The 19,077-nt window shown below is 44.6% G+C and overlaps 1 protein-coding gene across 2 annotated transcripts in view; it reads left to right on the forward strand.

Annotated features, from left to right (window-relative positions):
* PITPNC1 (phosphatidylinositol transfer protein cytoplasmic 1) overlaps positions 1-19,077 on the forward strand; it is a 315,351-nt gene that overhangs the window by 160,550 nt on the left and 135,724 nt on the right. For both annotated transcript variants that reach the window (XM_063599339.1, XM_063599338.1), the window contains exon 3: positions 10,138-10,237. In XM_063599339.1, coding sequence (XP_063455409.1) covers positions 10,138-10,237 — 100 coding nt within the window. The remainder of the gene's footprint in view (positions 1-10,137; positions 10,238-19,077) is intronic.

The following is a 19,077-nucleotide window of genomic DNA, read 5'->3' on the forward strand; positions in this document are numbered from 1 at the left end:
TCATTGATTGTCCTGATTCTCCTCCAGCATACATATGTAACCAATGAGGCACAAGAAAAGAAGTATTTTTAGTTACGCTTGCACCATCGTAAACCAGGTCCACCATTTCATAATTTTAAAAAGTTCTTTGGCGTATTTGGTAGAGTATGGATGCATATTTTGGAACCAGGGAGATTATGAGTTAGCAAGAGAGAAAGAAAAAAATTGACAGAATATGAATTAATTAGATAAATCCCCATCATCATAAAAGAAAACCAAATCCATTGTTTAATCATCACAACCTAGAGCCACCTCAAGGTGACTCAAGTCCTACATGCATAAGTCATGTGACTGCCTTGTGGGTTGGGCTGCTTCAGAGTCGTAATTCATTAAACGAGTATTTGCTGAAATGTACGACGTACAACACATTGTGCAGGCATTGGAGAGAATCCCTTAAGAAATAAGCCATGGTCGTGGTTCTCGCCTCCTGATCAAGGTAGGGTCCAAGGCATTTTCATAAGTCCACAGAGCAGTGGGTCCTGATTGTTGGACCGGCCGTAACTAAGATGTTCCCAGTGCCCATTTAATAATGTACACAGACAAATATCATTGACCTATGGACCTGAACGCATGAGGCGGCTTAGTGAGTGGATTCTCTTCCTTACATCAATCTGTATGGGAAGTCAAACCACATTCAGAAACTGCCTTATTGATTACCTAAAGTAATTATTAGAGGCACTGGAAATATTCAAAGCCTGTGTAATCACAGCCTACTCTCCAGTTAATGTGGAAATGAGAAAGTTGCTCAAAGGGGAGTTAGAGTCCACAATAATTATCATCACTAAGCAAAGATAGTGTAAACATCCATCTATCGACCACTGGTGTGCTTTGGCTGGTGGTTATGTTGTCTGTGGGGGATGAGTGGCAGACAGGCCAAAAAGGAGGCGTGAGGCTTTAGCAGTTAAGGTCCACAGTTGCCAGCAAGAGAAACTGAGTCTCTTGAGCAGAAAGGACATTTCATGGAAAGATGTTAGGAGCCCTCAGGATCATCTGGAGGCTTAAAAGTGGGCAGAAATCAACAGCCCCATGATGACAGCCATCTTTAAGTAGAGCCAGATGGCGTCATTCTGCCCTCATCACCCCCTACCTCTGCTGCCTGCAGCCATCAGCACCACAGCTGCCCTGAGTAGATCTGAATTGTCCCTTTTTTCTTTCCACCACTTGTTTCAAAATCCCAAACACAAGTGTCCCATTGGGTTCCCAGACCAAGCCCTGGGCTACCAGTGAATGGGAGAAAGGAACTGATAAACTGTTTTCCAAAGTGGCTGCACTGTTTTATATTCCCACCAGGAATGCAATAGGGCTCCAATTTCTCCACATAATCACTGACGCTTGCTATTGTTGTCTTTTTGATGATAGCCATCCTAGTGGGTGTGAAGTGGTATCTCGCTGTAGTTTTCATTTGCTTTTCTCTAGTGACTAATGTTGAGCGTCTCTTCATGTGTTCATTGGCCATTTGTATATCTTCTTTGGAGAAATGTCTATTCCTTTGCCAATTTTTTAATTGGGTCTAATGTCCGTTGAAAATGCCATTTATCCTTTTAATACATGCCTCTCATTTCCCAGAGATTGTGGGGTTGCTTCATCTTCTGGCCCCCTCCTGCAGCATCTGACATACTGTTGATATGTAGTACATTATGATGGTTGCCTAATATATTTGGTATATGAGTACTAATGCATTAGTACATTTACATTAGTACTAATATAATAATACATTTGGTAGTTAAGAGGGAATCTCGCTCTGTCACCCAGGCAGGAGTGCGGTGCTGTAATCTTGGCTCACTGCAACCTCCGCCTCCCAGGTTCAAGCGATTCTCCCGCCTCAGCCTCCCGAGTAGCTGGGATTATAGACACCTGCTACCACGCCGGGCTAATTTTTATGTTTTTAGTAGAGACGGGGTTTTGCCATGTTGGCCAGGCTGGTCTCGAACTCCTTACCTCAGGTGATCCGCCCACCTTCGCCTCCCAAAGTGCTGGGATTACAGGCATGAGCCACCACACCCGGCGTGTGCTTGGGCTTTTGATCCAGTTCAGTTAACCAAGTAAGTAGTATGCCTTGACTCGTCTTCAAAAATCCTGGTTACAACTGGCATCCAAGGAATGGGGGCATAATACTAATCAAATTCTAGAATAGTGATTCTAAATAAAACCTGTCACCCAGAAACATATGAAGGTGGACTTTTCTTTTGTCACCTTTTCTTTTCACTTCGTCGCTAGCATCTCTCGGATCCCTTCCCACTGAAGCCCAGGAGGGGAGGGAATGGGGGTGGGGGTGGAGGGGCACTGGAGAAAAGATGGAGGCTATTTTTAGGCTTGTTTTTCAACCATGAAGTGTCATGTTCTTCACCACCCTGGCTGCTGGATTAATTAGGCTGTGCTGGCAGCTGCCAGTCAGGGAGGGTTGCCAGCTTCTAACGGTGATTCCGCCTAATGCCTGAGTTGATTTTCAGGGAGAGAACATTTTTCCCGCTACATGGCCCTTGCCTTCCATGGCAATGTCTCCTGGCCTCTGGTGGCTTTGGGTAGGAGAGGATGAAGCTTTCATAAGTCATGAACTCTTTTTTAACTGATGGGCTTGCAAAGCTACCAGCTGGTACTTTTACCTAACAGCCTGTTGGTAGAACCTTGTGGTCATGGCTTGAGTCTCTCTTTCCCATTTCTGCTTCCTATTCTCCCAGATCTTCCCCAAAATAAGCTCAGTGCCCAGAACTTGTGTGGCTTTGGGATATTCCACTGCCCGGGCAACAGGCGATAGAGACAGCATCAGAGACATAGACTCTGACCAAATAGCTCATTTTCATGCTATTTTTCCAAGAATCTCTATGGTGATTGTTAACTTCTAGATATACAAAGACAATATTTAGTCATTAAAAAAATACTTATTGAGGCCGGGTGTGGTGGTTCACGCCTGTAATCCCAGCACTTTGGGAGGCTGAGGCAGGAGGATCCCTTGAGGCCAGGAGTTCGAGACAAGCCTGGGCAACATAGTGGGACTCTGTCTCTACAAAAACTTTAAGATATAGGCAGGCGTGGTAGCACACTCTTGTAGTCCTAGCTACTCAGGAGGCTGAGGCAGGAGGACTGCTTGAGCCCAAGGGTTCAGGGTTGCAGTGAGCTATGATGGCACCGCTGCACTCCAGCCTGGGTGACAAAGTGAGACCCTGCTTCTAAAATATGGGTCTCCCAGCACTTTGGGAGGCCGAGCAGGCAGATCACTTGAGGTCAGGCGTTTGAGACCAGCCTGGCCAACAAGGTGAAACCCTAGCTCTACTAAAAATACAAAAATTAACCAGGTGTGGTGGCATGCCTGTAGTCCCAGCTACTCTGGAGGCTGAGGCATCAGAATTGCTTGAACCCAGGAGGTGGAGGTTGCAGTGAGCTGAGATTGCATCACTGCATTCCAGCCTGGGTGACAGAGCAAGACTCTGTCTCAAAATAAATAACATAAAATATGGGTCTCTCTATCCATTTATTCATTTATTTTTATTTTTTTTACCAAACTATATAAGCTGCTGCCCTTGCTATGTTTGAAAGATGGCTCCTTATCTAGTAATAGCTGGTCAAGTTACTTGACTATGTGAATATTAGACTGTATACATAGTCTATACATATATATATACACACACATACACAGACGGAGAGACAGAAACACCTGCTGGGCATCACACACCGTTCTAGGTGCTGGGGTTGCAATAGTGAACAGAGCAAACATCCCTGCCCTGGTGGGACTTGCATTCCACTCGGGAGTGACAGTGCACAATAGCCATAATAAAGAACAGTATATTGGCCAGGTGCGGTGGCTCATCCCTATAATCCCAGCACTTTGGGAGCCCGAGGCGGGTGGATCAGGAGGTCAGGAGATCAAGACCATCCTGGCTAACATGGTGAAATGCCATCTCTAGGAAAAATACAAAAAATTAGCCGGGAGTGGTGTCCCGCACCTGTAGTCCCAGCTACTCGGGAGGCTGAGGCAGGAGAATCACTTGAACCTGGGAGGTGGAGGTCGTGCCACTGCACTCCAGCTTGGGTGACAAAGTGAGACTCCATCTCAAAAACAACAACAAAAACAAAACAGTATATCGTCTAGAATATATACTTTTATATAGTCTGTATACTTATGTATATTACATATTATTTATATAGGGAGACTATATATGTATATATATATATTTAGAAGGTGATAAGTGTTATGGAAAATAATAGAGCACATGAGGTGCTTCCTTCCAACCTTTTTTCAGTCCATGCTATCGTATTCTGTCCCCATCTGAGTACTTAAGGACATGCGAGGGACTCTCATGCTACCGGGCCCCTCTTCCCTGTGCTCCTGTAGGAACTCACAGAAGCAGAATGTTTAGGCCTGGTTGGGATCTCAGAGGTTTTCCAGGAGGCTTTCCACCTTGGTTCTGCCTCACTGCTGATGGATGATGGTGTGTCCTGTGTCGCCTTGCCAGGGGCTTCTCAGCACACTGTCCACATGACCCTGATGCTGTCCAAGCTGAGACTTCTAGGAACCTGCAGGAGGCAGGCTCCTTTTCCCAGAATCCTGACACAAACAGTCTTGTTAAGCAGGGAGGTCGGGGGTGGGGCCCGTGAGTCCAAGTTCAAGGAACTTGGTTTCTGGCCAGTCCCTGCTGGGGAGGCCCCGGCAGCCTTGCCTCCCACAGCTGATAGCTCTGGTCCTGAAACTGCTCACTTCCCTACTGCCATATAAACAATTACAATAAGAGCACAAGTAAAAGACCAGCCAGAACAATCACTTAGAAGAGTAACTAAATGAATCAGAGCAGCTGGAGAAGATATTTTAAGACCCCAGAAATCACTGCACATAGAACTGGATGGGGGCAATTGATTATGAATCAAACAGATGTCAATTGCCAGTTTCAGTGCAAGAAGGAAACAAAAGGTCAGTATATTCCTCCTGGACTATCTTGTGAGAAATGAGGATATGAAGGTAGCAGAGTTCTATTTAAAATGAGCTGCAGTCATTTGAGCATAATCTCAGTGCAGAACATGGCAGGTTTTAGGTACGCTGTTTAGAAGAAAATTCCAGGACTGTCTTTTCTGCTGGGAATGTTTAAGTTCTGGTAAAGGCCAGGTGCACTGGCTCATGCCTGTAATCCCGGCATTTCAGGAGGCCGAGATGGGAGGATTGCTTGAGCCCAGGAGTTTGATTCCAGTCTGGGCAACATAGTGAGACCCCATCTCTACCAGAAAATTTAAAAATTAGCTGGGTGTGGTGGTGCATGCCTTTAGTCCCAACTACCAGGGAGGCCGAGGCAGGAGGATCACTTAAGCCCAGGAAGTCGAGGCTGCAGTGAGGTACGATCATGCCACTGTACTCCAGCCTGGGCAACAGAGCGAGACCCTGTCTCAAAAGAGAAAAAGAACAAAATAAAATTTCTAGTTAAGACCACCGTAATTCTGACCCCTGTTGAGAAAAATGAAATTAGACTCTATTTAGACACGTTTGGCCTAATGATGTTCAAAACCTCCTGGAGCCAAAGCCCAAGTGAGCATACATTGCAATGTGAGATCAGGTACCAGGGGGAGTTTTGAATTTTGTGATCATAGGGATCGTAAAGTACCAGAAGCCTCTAATGGAGGGATGATTTAGGTTACTGCTCCAGAAGCTCTTTATGAAGTAGGTAAACACCCATAACCTGAGACCAGTTCAGATTATGCCTGCCCCTGAACCTTCTTATTAAATCAGTTGTGATTTCGGGAACCTTGGGGAATTTATGACATGAGAGATGATCTGCCAGGGTTCAAAACCTTGTTGCTGCTGATGCTTTGGGCTGGATCTTTATTTGCTGTGGTGGTGGGGGGGCAGCTATCCTGTGTATCATAGGAGGCTGAGCCGCACCCTGGGTCTCTGCTCAGTAGATGCCAGTAGCACTGCCCACCCTACCTCGCCTCTGTTGAGACAACCGAAAATGTCCAGACATTGCCAGGTGTCTCCTGCAGGAGGCAAAATCTCCCTCTAGTGAGAACTCCTGTTCTAGGGTAACCAACCATCCCAGTTTGCCTGGAACTGAGGGATTTTCTGGCAGGTGGGACTTTCAGTGTTAAAACCAGGGAAGTCCCAGGCAAACCAGATGAGTTGTCCACTTGGCTGTGTCATTGATATGTTCTATTTTATACCAACGTTTAAAAGTAAGAACCCGGGCTGGCCATGGTAGCTCATGCCTGTAATCCCAACACTTTGGGAGGCCAAGGTGGGTGGATCACTTGAGGTCAAGAGTTCGAGACCAGCCTGGCCAACATGATGAAACTTTGTCTCTACTAAAAATACAAAAATAAGCCTGGCGTGGTGGCATGCACCTGTAATCCCAGCTACATGGTAGGCTGAGGCTGGAGAATCGCTTGGACCTGGGAGATGGAGGTTGCAGTGAGCCGAGATTGTGCCACTGCCCTCCAGCCTGGGCGACAGAGCAAGCCTCCGTCTCAAATAAATAAATAAAGTGAGTAAGAAACCAAAGCTTTTGAAAAGTCTGTCTTTGGGAGGCATTGACAAAGCATCTGGGGGAATATGATGCTGCTTGTGGTATCATTTTGCCCCTCTTTTTCCTCAATGTCTCTAAAGCCTGAGCCCTGGTGAGATGGGCCATTGGAGGTTTGATCCTAGCCCATAGACCAAGGAGACTCGATTCAAACTTGCTGCCTTTCTAACAGAGAGGCTCTTGTTTGACACTTAGAGTGAGCATGAGTGACAGACTTTTTCTTGGAATTGTAGGCTGTGTGACAGTATACATCATGAAAGTGACAGCAACAGTGGGGACTAATTTAATTCCATTTTCCTTTGCAGGCCCTGATAAATCATTGCTGCAGGGAAAAATAAATTTTACTTTCTCAGACAAATGATTGGAATAATGATGTGCTGTGAGGAGATCGGGGGCTGAGAGAAGATCTGTTGGTGGGCTTAAACGTATTTAAATAGCGCATCATGGAACTTGTTGCAAATACCTCTCGCGTCTGGCCTGGAAAATACCAGAAGGAACCTCCTTTCCAGACTAATTAGAAGAGTTCAGGCCGGGCGCGCTGGTTCATGCCAGTAATCCCAGCACTTTAGGAGGCCGAGGCGGGCGGATCACCTGAGGTCAGGAGTTCAAGACCAGCCTGGTCAACATGGCGAAACCCTGTCTCTATAGCTTGAACCCAGGAGACGGAGGTTGCGGTGAGCCAAGATTGCGCCACTGCACTCTCGTGTGGGGATAGAGCGAGACGTCTCCCAAAAAAGGAAGAAGAGTTCCATAAAATATCAGCCATCTTGACTAAATGATCGTGGTTTTTTAGACCATCTCAATGGAAAAGGTCATTGATTATCGTGCTGCATATCCTATATAAGTTGGTGGCTGAAACAGCTAAAATAGATTCTAGAATCTGGGGTCCTGAGGGACCATTTACAAATACAAAAAGTCTCGACTTGGATGGAAAATTGCCAATAATTTTCACCTCCCTTCCAGAAAATGATTGTGGCTCAGGAGTATAGTTCTGCTGGGAGGCTTTTAAATTGCTATAGGAAATGAATTACGGGGCGAGGAGGTACTTGGGCCCCAGAGTACTATTACGCATGAGGATTGGAGTGAATTTGAGGAGGGGTGCAATGTAGATGGAACCCCTGCCCACAAGAGGACAGTGGAGAAGGGGCTTTAATACTGTAGGGAAACATATGTGCTTTGTCTAAGCTAAACAATGCCTGGCTTACTTGAGGGAGATTCTCCAACCCTGAGTCAATCCATTAAAAGCACAAGAAAATCACCTGCCTGCAACTAGAATCCACATCTTCCCACACTACCATTGGCATATTGCGCTAGGGTGTGGGGGCAAACAGGAAGGAACCAGGGGAAGTTTTGCTCCTGACCATTTCCTGCACGCGAGCCAGTGCAATTTTCCCACTGTCAGCGTCACCTGAGTTGCACTCCAACTTCGGTGATGGATGGAATACATCATCAGCGAAAGCTATAAAAACCCCATCCTTTTGAGCAGTGTGAACGTAAGGGAAATGAGCAGTTACTGCAGAGAGGATTTTATAGGAGTGAAAAATTCTGCATCAGAGCAGCAAGAAGGATTGTTATGTGAATGATCAAACTGCTTCTGCTGACTCCTCAGAGCCCGCCTAAGAGCAGGGGCCTTCATCTGACACTCACTCCACTTCCGGGGAACTTTGCTTTCCTATTTGTTTTAACCCTGATTAACAGCCCAGAGCTATGGGTTAGGTCCGGCCAGCCACTGAGAGTCCATCTTTGTCTTTTCAAAAGCCAGGCCTGGTTACTGTCAGAAATAAGAGAAACAACTGGAAAAGACAGGCAAGGTACGCAGTATTTTACGGGCTCTGATTGTCATTTAGATTTCACATCCAAGAGGGGTTTGAGACTTGGGGTTCTGTTAGCTCCATGTCCCTTCCAGCCTCCTGGTTCTATCAGCTTGGAATTCAAAACCGCTTCTTGATGTTTCTTATTTCCAACATGTAGCTAAGGAGCTGAGAGTATACGTCGTCTTCCTGGATCCAATCGACTGCTAGGCATGAGTGGCCCAGACACTTAGCTATAGGCCCCAGAGTAGAAAAGTAGCAAATGGTAGCCTCTGGAAGGACAGAAACACTTGGTTATCGGGCTGGGATAAAAATGAAATCATGGGCCGGGCGCAGTCGCTCACACCTGTAATCCCAGCACTTTTGGAGGCCGAGGCGGGTGGATCATGAGGTCAGGAGATCGAGACCATCCTGGCTAATACGGTGAAACCCCGTCTCTACTAAAAATACAAAAAATTAGCCGGGCTTGGTGGCTGGCGCCTGTAGTCCCAGCTACTCAGGAGGCTGAGGCAGGAGAATGGCGTGAACCTGGGAGGCAGAGGTTGCAGTGAGCCGAGATTGCACCAATGCACTCCAGCCTGGGTGACAGAGCGAGACTCCGTGTCAAAACAAAACAAAACAAAACAAACAAAAAAGTGAAATCATGCGGATGTATCTTAAGGAATAGAAATATTACATATTTCAATATAATATTTAAGGAATTAGCTGGGGCTGCACTCTTCTCTAAGTTTTGCCTCTGAAGAAAAAAAAAACATTGCTTTCTGGTTTGCAAATGACCCTGGGACCTGTGCCTTTTGAGAATTTGTTTTCTGCAAATGACTGCTCCAGAGGAACAGCTGTGTCATTTTATTGGCTTTCTAATAACTTTCCGAAACAAATTGCTGCAAATTAGGTGTATTAAAACAACACAGATTTATCCTCTAGCAGTTCTGGGGCCGGAAACCCAAAATCAAAGTGTTGTTTTCTTCTGAGGAAACTGAGAGAGAATCTGTCCCGGGCCTCTGTCCCAGCTTCTTGTGTTCTTTGGCTTGCAGCAACATCATTTCCATGTCTGCCTCTGTCCTTGCATGGCTGTCCCCTCGGTGTGTCTCTGAGTCTCAAATCTCTTTCTCCTTTCTCTTATAAGGATACCAGTCATTGGAATTAGGGCTTACCCTAAATCCGGGATGATTTCATCTTGTGAAATCATCTGCGAAGAGCCTATTTTCAAATCAGGTCATATTCACAGTTACTGGAGATTAAGATGTGGATCCATCTTTTGGGGCAGACACAATTCAACCCACTACAACTGTATTTTGTTGCTCTTCTATCTCTAAGTTGCTGCTCTCTGTTGGTTTTGTCTATTTTCAAAATGTCACTTGTATGAGTTGCTTAGGCTGACATCTATCTCTAAGATTAGCTTCCTCTCCCTGCCAGTGTTTGGGCTTAAACATTCCGTGATACCACTCCTAGGAGGCAAAGGTCAGGCTGGCCAACCCTCCAAACATGGAACCCTTCAGGCCCTGAATTCTCATGTCTTTGCAAATCCAAAGAGGACAGGCTGACAGTCTGATGGAGTCCCCCACCAGGCTGTAGCCTTCTGTCTTTACACATTTTGAGAGCACTTGAATATGCCCGGGAAAAAGTTAACTATGACAAAGACCAAAGAGATGGGGAAAGGGCAGCTGTGGAGAAAAGAGATGCCCCAGAATCCCCCTGATTTCTCCAGCATTTTATCCAGAAAGATGTGGTAGTGTGGTGAGACTCTGAACAGACTCCAATTGTCTTTTTTCTTTCTTTCCTCTTAGCAAACTGCCTAGTTGGGCTAGAGCTGTTGTCCCCAAAATATTTTATGTGACAGAGAAGGCTTGGAACTATTATCCCTACACAATTACAGGTAAGTCCTTAGTACAACCATATGACACATGTAGTGAGTGCAAGGACATAGCGTAGTTGAATTTCACTGATTTACAGTTGATTATCCAAGCAGGGCCTTGTGGGAGCCCCGTAGTATCCCTCTTTTTTTTTTGGTTTCTTACTTGTAGGTTATCAACACTTCTAACACAGACACAGAGATGGCAGGTGACAGGGGGGTTAAGCTAAGCCATTCCATCTTCGTTCTTAGAGTTACAATAAATAGTTTACAGAGGGCCAGGCGCAGTGGCTCACTCCTGTAATCCCAGCACTTTGGGAGGCCGAGGCAGGTGGATTACGTGAGGTCAGGAGTTCGAGACCAGCCTGGCCAACATGGTGAAACCCCGTCTCTACTAAAAATACAAAACCAGGAGGTGGAGGTTGCAGTGAGCCAAGATTGTGCCACTGCACGCCAGCCTGGGCAACACAGCGAGACTCCGTCAAAAAAAAAAAAAAAAAAGCTTATGGAGAAGGAAGGTGAAGATCTTTATAGAGACATTTCCAGAGGTTTTATGATTCTTATTTCCCTGTTTCCTCAATAATTCCCAAGTAATTTAGGGGTATAATTTGTCTATAAACAAGTTGCTTATTATGACTTGTTTGTTTTTACCACTCCAAATTTTGACTGTAGTTTGTATAAAAGATTCTGTTGGATCTCTCTTTGCCCCCAGATGACTTCCTTTGCTATTAGATAATATGAAAATATTTAAGGTCAGTCTCCCTCTCACTTGCAATGCGATGACAATAAACTCTTTGTACTGAATACTGTCCTAGAAACTTTGGCCAAAAAAACTCAGAAGGTTTGGTTCCTGCCCTCAAACACACCAAAATTTGAAATCCCACCTCAATGTCATCAATAACAAGCTCTTCTTATTGGTTACAAAAGCTGCTTTTCCACTTAAAAGATTTCCTTTGTGGTTAATGAAATACTCTACTGGAATTATTAGTCTTTCATTTGCTTTTATAATGCCAACTCTTTGGTTTTTAATTAGCCACAAGCCTATAGGCTAATTGAATCTTGTCTTACTGTTCTTATCTGCCCAACCACATAAGTATCATGAAAGAATTTCAGTGCAACATGGAGACATTCAGCATTTATGAAAGTTTCATTAGGACATCTTTTGTAATTATAGTTCATCAGTATTTGTTAGTTCTGTGGTTTTATATCGCATATAAGCATGATCTAAATCATCTTTTGTCTCTTTTTTCTTTCCCCTCTTCTTCAAATGAACATGTGGAAACAGAATACACAGTAAGTTCCATTTAATTATTTTTAAACATTCTGTCTATGATCAGTGGAGTAATTGGAATGTCTCTTGCATTACTTGTCTTATCAATGTAATAATTAAAAAGGGGAATAATTCAGAGTCAGAAATATTTAAATGTAGGCTATTGCAACGTTATATATAATGCAATAATTTGAATGTTCTCATTTGTTCAAGAATGTGAATCCTAATTGAAATCGCCTTGATAGTCACTTTATGTAATCAGCCTTTGCTTGTAATTTTTAAATAGCTTGACTGCTTTGTTGGTGATAGTTCACTATAATAAAAGAACAGTTTCTAGCAACGTGATATTAAAGAGATGATGGTAGTTATCGATGGATGGTGGGGCTTTTACTCATGGACAGTGTCCTGATTCCTTGTTGGAGAAGCTTGAAAGTGAAGAGGCACATGTGCAAGCTATTTTGCACAACAGAGATCTGGGATGGGCAGTCGCTGTGGCTTGATAAAATTTCTTCTTCTCCTAAGAGCCTCTAGGGTTATTACTTAGACTGAAAGAAAAAAAAGACAGAACCTATAATATCATTGTGTTGTGGTATTTTCATATAGATCATTTTCCCAAGCAGCTAACAAGTCAACCTATCACAACAAGAAAATAGTTTATGATTTTTTTTTTTTTTTGAGATGGAGTCTCGCTCCATCACCCAGGCTGGAGTGCAGTGGCACGATCTTGGCTCAACAGAAACTTTCACCTACCGGGTTCAAGCGATTCTCTTGCCTCAGCCTCCCAAGTAGCTGGCATTACAGGTGTGCACCACCACGCCTGGCTAATTTTTTTATTTTTGGTAGAGATGGGGTTTCACCATGTTGGCCAGGCTGGTCTTGAACTCCTGACCTTAGGCGATCCGCCCACCTTGGCTTCCCAAAGTGTTGGGATTACAGGTGTGAGCCACCACACCTGGCTAATAGTTATGATTTTCTGAGCTGTGTTAAGAGTTGAGTTTTTGGTTTTAATCCAAATAGCCAAAGGATAGAGAGGTGGTGAGAGAAATGGAAGAAAATGATTTGTCATGCCCTGGGCAGGAGCATAGTACCCAACGCATCGTAGGTGCTCAATCAATAGTTATTGAATGACAGAATGAACACACGAATTCTAGATAGATAAATGGTCCCAGCACAGGCTTTGGCGTCAGAAAGGCTTGGCTGTCCTCTGGTTTTGCCACTCACTGCCAGAATTCCTAAGCGACTGGCTCCCAACTGCCAGTTCTTGAATTCACGCTGGTCCTTGACTATGTTCTCACCAGTCCTCTGCAGAATGAAGAAAAAACAGGAATAGTATTCAGAGATTTTCATAACATTAAATTTATTTCATCCAAAGTACTGTTGGTAATTATATCCCATCATACTCGGATATTAAAATATCTTTTCTTTTTTGAAATGATAGGAATATATATAGTATTTCCCCCCGCAATGTCCCTAACTTTGAAAAAAGAGGCAATTTTATGGCAAAATGCAAAAGTAAAATTTTAGAAGCAGGGGAACCTTTGCTCTAGAATGAACATCTTAACTTTTCTGAACCTGTTTCCTCTTTTCTGAAATTAGAATAATCCCTCCTTCCTAGAGATGTTAGCGGAAGGATTCAGTGGTCTACCCTTGGATTGGAAAACATTGTCTTTAGAGGGTCATATTGTAAATGTTTTCTGTTTTGTGAGTCATATAGTCTCTGACACTGCAAGAGCAGCCTTTAGATAGTATGTAAACAAATTAGCATGGTCATATTTGCCCAGGCAGCAGGTCAAATTTGTCCCCCAGGGTACTTTGCCAACGCTAAATATAAAGCTGTTAGCACACTGCCTGTATACAGCAGGTAATTAAATGATTCCCTACCACCAACACTACCCCCTCGTTCCATTGCTTCTAGCAACTGCATAATCATCAAGAGGTAGACTTTGGGCTGGGTGCAGTGGCTCATACCTGTAATCCCAGCACTTTGGGAGGCCAAGGCAGGTGGATCACTTGAAGCCAGGAGTTCCAGACCAGCGTGGCCAACATGGTGAAACCCTGTATCTACTAAAAATACAAAAAAAAAAAAAAAAAAAAAAAAGAAAAGGTAGTTGGGTGTGGTGGCGGGCGCCTATAATCCCAGCTACTTGGGAGGCTGACACAGGAGAATCATTTGAACCCAGGAGGCAGAGGTTGCAGTGAGCTGAGATCACGCCACTGCACTCCAGCCTGGGCAACAGAGTGAGAGTCCATCTCAAAAATAAAAAATTAAAAAATTAAGTCAACGGTCATTTATTGGGCATCAGTGAGGTACAAAACATCATGCTAGATGGCATAACTGAGCAATTATCTCTGTCATTTGGGGTCACAATCTGGTTGGAAATAGCTGGACATTCCAGTCAAAGCCTGGCAGTCATCAGCAAGTGCTGGGCTTTTCTGGAGGCATGAGGGGACTTAGCCAAGGAAACAAGCTGGCCTCAGACCTGTCCACTGGGCTGGATAAGCTCTGAACTGAGCTGCCAGCAGAGATTCAGACCTCAGCAGAGGGCAGAATCAATGACTCTGGGGAATCCAACCAGATAAAGCAGTTGCAATGTGAAAAGAAGGGTGCTGGCCTCTGCATTGGGGCCTTGAGTTTTGGGGACAGGGCTACAGTCCCCAATGTGGGAGACAGGAAGAAAAGTACACAGCACTCAAGGAGGTTACTCAGTATCGTGGTTCTGGGGAGATAAGGTTGTCAACCTTAGTAAGTGAAAATACAGAATGTCCAGGTAACTTTGAATTTTCAGATAAACAGTAAATAATATTTAGTATAAGAATGTCCCACACGTTGCATGGGACATAATTATGCCAAAAGATTGTTGTCTCATATTTTGTCTGGCAACCTTATGGGAGAGAGATGGTGGTGTGGAAGAACTGGTCTCAGAGACTCAAGTACAAAAAGGAGTTATGAGAACAGGGCACACTGATGGGCCAAGGGAAGGGAGGGGGCCGGAAGTATGTAACGTGGGAACCCATCCTGCAATTGACATGCCTTAGGAACTCTAAGGTCAGACCAGAGATTCAGCCATCTGGTCTGAATCTCTGCTGGCAGCTCAGCTCAGAGCTTGTCCAGCTCAATGGACAGGTCTGAGACCAACAGTCAAATGCACTGATGGGACCACTCCAAGAGCCTTCCTGCCTCAGGATTGGCTCAGGAGGTGGAATGGAACGAGCTAGGCAGAGTTGGGGAAAATTAAGTGGTAGCAGATGAATACATAACTGTCAGCATTTTAAGGAAGACCTGTGTTGCATGTAAGTGTTAGAGTTGAAGTGCAGACAGGGGATTGTAGGGAGGAGAGAGGGATTCTGCCAGGGAGAAATATGAGGAGGTTTCTCAGAGAAGGTTGCATTTGGGCTGGACCTGAAGGGACAGTACAACTCCCCCTGCAGAGGCCTGTTCTGTGTTAGCTCATGTTTCTCTAATGAAACACCACAGACTTGGGGGCTTAAGCAGCAGACATTTATTTCTCACAGTTGTAGAAGCTGAAAGTGAGACTGGATTCCTGGTGAGGGCTGTCTTCCTGGTAAGCACGTGGCCATCTTCTTGCTATGCCCTCACATGGCAGAGACAGAGCAAGTTCTCTGGTCTCATCTTTGAAGGGCACTAATCCCATCATGAGGGCCCCACCCTCGTGACCTCATCCCTACCTGATTAGTCCCCAAATCCCACCTCCAAACACCATTGCATTGGGGATTACAGCTTCAACATAGGAATTTGGGGGAGACACAGTTCAGCCCATAGTATGCTCCTTCCAGGCCCAGTGGGCAAGTGATGGAGGTGGATCCTGGCCACCTGGACACATGGATGGAGGGCAGGTCGTGGTGTTTTCAATGTCACGTCAAGGTCTAGATTTAATTCTCTGTGAGGAGGTCACATTGTTCCTGGCTAGTTCACTTTTATTTTCCATCCCAAATATAGGACAGCTTTTCTTTCCATCTCCCTGGTGACAAGGGGATCCGGATTTTTCTCTCTGGCTCTAGTGCAGTCCTCCGGGCCCACAGTGTGCGGTTTGAAGCTGCCACCTCTTGACTCAGATTCAGCCGTGTTCTCACGCTCTCTGCCCGCGACAGCCCTGGTGGCAGAACCCACCCTTGACTCTGACTACAGAGTCTGCACCCAGGATTTATGACAGATGCTTTCAGTTGCCTTAGTCTTTTTTCCTGTTTTAAATGCTTTTGAATTGTGCTCTTTATCCCCTGATCCTTTAATCCTAAATACCTCTTCTTGCTGTCTTTCCCAAGCGCCATAGTTCCTGTTCTGTGCCTCAAAGCAAAACTTCCCCAAGGTCAGAGCCCCAGTTAGGATCACAGTGCCCTTCCTTTCCTCAGAGAGGCAGCCCCAAGGGCTCAGAAACCTCCAAACCAATGTCTCTTCTTGGAAAGCATTAGTCCAGAGCACGAGGATGTCTATACTAGGATCCCCTAGGTCTTATATCTGACTGTTTAGCCTATTACTCAGACCTCATGCTGCCCTCATTCGTGACAAAGCCCAGGCAAAGAAACCTATTTAGAGTCATCTAGGGCTTCAGCACTATCACAATTATCAAGACATAAGAGCTTTTTCATCACTGTGAGTGACTGCGTGTGTTTAGAATTATGTGGAAATGCCATTTGCCCAGGAAGTGGGAAAAACATCTTTAGCTTGCTTATGGGAAAAAAAAAAAAAAAACTTAATTATACAGTAAACAACAACACAATGACAGTTTCACAGAGGACAGACCATTCAACCAGTTCTTCCAAACTGGTGGGTTCTTCTGAAGTTGGTAAAGTCTGCAAAGAAAGGTGCCTGAGGAGACTGGCTGCCTTCCAAAGGAGTTGATTTTGTTTTTCTAGCGCTAAAAAAAAAAAAAAGTCTGCGCTTTCAGATGAGCATAAATCAGCAGTATCAATTCAGCCTTGGTACTAATGAAGAACAAAGGATTTTCTTCTTGTTTGTAGGAATTTGAAAACTTAAGTTACAGGAAATGGATAGCAGGGACCTAGCGTAATACAGTTGGTGTATATATTTTGCGGCCGTGACCACCCCTCTCCACCGGCATCTCTCTTAATAAGAGTCCACAAAAGAGGAGAAATGGGATGCACCTTTGTGTTAGTTAGAATGACAGAAGCAAAGGCAGATGGGTTGTCAATGTTACCCAACATTTTAAATTATTTAGATGAAAGAGGTGGAAAAATAAAATTGCAACAGACCAGGGAGGATGAAATGACACTTTCATGAGAACCTCAAATCGTATTGAGCCACTATGAGAGAGAGATTACTCAGGGCTGGTTTAGAAGAGCCAAGAAAGAGAGGAAAGGCTGCTCACAGCTGAGAGTCTGTCATCAGTCACCCCAGGTGAACCTGGGTTATCTGCCCAGGAGTGGCCATGGGGAGAATGAGGTATTTTTCTGAAAGCCACTAAACTATCTGGGATAGGAATTGCCCTCACAGTCTGGGCCTTATCAAGCTCCACCAGTAATCCAAAGAGCTGATGGGCGCTGTGTTTAGAGACCAGTGACCCCCATTCCTCCCAAGCCCCGTCTCCTTTCTTAAGCCTTTCTTCCCCGCACCTTCCCCTGAGTCCCAGCCAAGGGGCAGTACAAACCACTGTATTTCATAACTAGGAACACAGGAACAAGTCCAGGGAAGATTATGTTTATTATACCAGACCTCTAGGATTGGGCTTGTTAGGAAATTAAAGAAAAAAATCTGGCTATCTCATCTACGATGTAAGCTAAGAGGGTGAAAGTCCCTAAGAGTCCCTTCTTTGAGGCCATGGAGTCAGGAGTTAGCAGGTTAGGAAATAACTTTTATCTATGTATCACAATTAACCCTCGATATTTAGTGCAGTACATAATTTTTTTTAGACAAAGGGAAGTATCCTTTTTTTAGGGACCAGGCCAAAGAAACAGTCCTCCAGTTAGGGGCACTGATGAGCAAGGCAGCAATTAGGCACGGGCCTGAAAAGCACCCTTGTGGAGAAGAGGACAGTAAGGCCAGGTGTGGTGGCCGATGCCAGTAATCCCAGCATTTCAGGTGGCTGAGATAGGCGGATCACTTGAGGTCAGGAGTTTGAGACCAGCCTGGCCAACCTGGTGAAACCTTGTCTCGACTAAAAATACAAACATTAGCTGTGCATGGTGACGCATGCCTGTAATCCCAGCTCCTCGGGAGGCTGACCTTGAACCCAGGAAGTGGAGGTTGCAGTGAGCCGGGATCATGCCACTGCACTCCAGCCTGGGTGACAGAGCAAGACCCTGTCTCAAAAACAAAAAACAAACAAACAAAAAAACCCAAAAACAAAGAAGATTATGTGAGACCGGTGTCATCATAGAGCCAGAACGACCAAGCTCAAAAATCGTCACAGTTCTAGAGAATTTAGATGGAAGCAGTCTAGAACCATTTATAACTACCATTCAAGATGGTGCACAGCCCATTAAGTAAGGGATGGGCTATACAGAGCTAAACAGATTTTATAATTACAGGACTTCTCAGAGCCTTTCTTATTCTAATGTACATTGTGAATCTCCAAAGGGAGCTGTGGCATGCAACATTTCCCGAGCTGATTTGTCCAAGGGATCTTGGATTTTGCAAGGCCAATCTTTTAAGACTTAGAGGTGTTCCAGAAACTTCTCTTTAGGTCAGAGCCATTATGTGCCCACTAACTATGCCAGTGGATCAATTCTATTTCAGTAAATGTTATTTTCTTCTAAATTTCAGTGAGCTAATGTGTTGTCTGAAGATGACTATTACTCAGATACCAAAGTTTTTTGAAGAATGCCCAACAGTAATGGAAGTGTTTTATTTTTAGAATCAGGTGACACAGAACCCGTAAGTTCCTTTTCAAGCAAAGTCAGTTCTGTTCAACCACACAGGAAAGTCAGCAGTACGTTGGGATGGCAGTGGGTTTGTGCATTTGGATTTGTTTCCATTTAGAAAATGAACTGGTTGTATGGACGAGCCAGTTGCAAACCAGCCTATTCACAGATGTACCGCTGCCCTTGTGTGGGACCAGAGCTCGCCTCTACATCTCAGCACCCCAATTAGTGCCTGGTGAAGCAGGAGCTTTGGAACAGCCAGTTTTGTTTGTTCAGATTATCCCATTTCCACTTGCTCTGGCTGTTCCCAAGCTCTTCTTTGGACTTCAGAGAAAATTAATTCAGCCGTTTTGAGGGGAGAGAGCAGGTGATAGAACACATGGCTCTACTGTAACAAAACATAACATTTTAAAGTTGTTTGCATTTTTTTAACACCACTCGAAATGACTTTACAGAGGGCAATCAGCAGAGAAAACAGAGTTGTTTAAGGGAATGTTTGGTAGAAGATTTTACTAAGAAATTCTCCTTTTCTTCTTTTTTGTTTATTTTCCACTTGCAGTACTGAAAAATTTGATTTCCCTTCTGCAGTTTACAAATGTCTGTGGAGTTGTGTTCAGCTCAGTTGTTGAGATCTGCAGAATACAACTGGAAAGATTTTGTGGGCAGATTTCTTTCTGTAAAAATAAAACAGTATGACTATGGGTATACCAACATAGTATATTTCAGGGATTAAAGTGAATGCAAAGGCCGGGTGTGGTGGCTCATGCC

Source organism: Pan paniscus, chromosome 19, assembly GCF_029289425.2.
Source record: "Pan paniscus chromosome 19, NHGRI_mPanPan1-v2.0_pri, whole genome shotgun sequence".
Taxonomy (NCBI): Eukaryota; Metazoa; Chordata; class Mammalia; order Primates; family Hominidae; genus Pan; species Pan paniscus.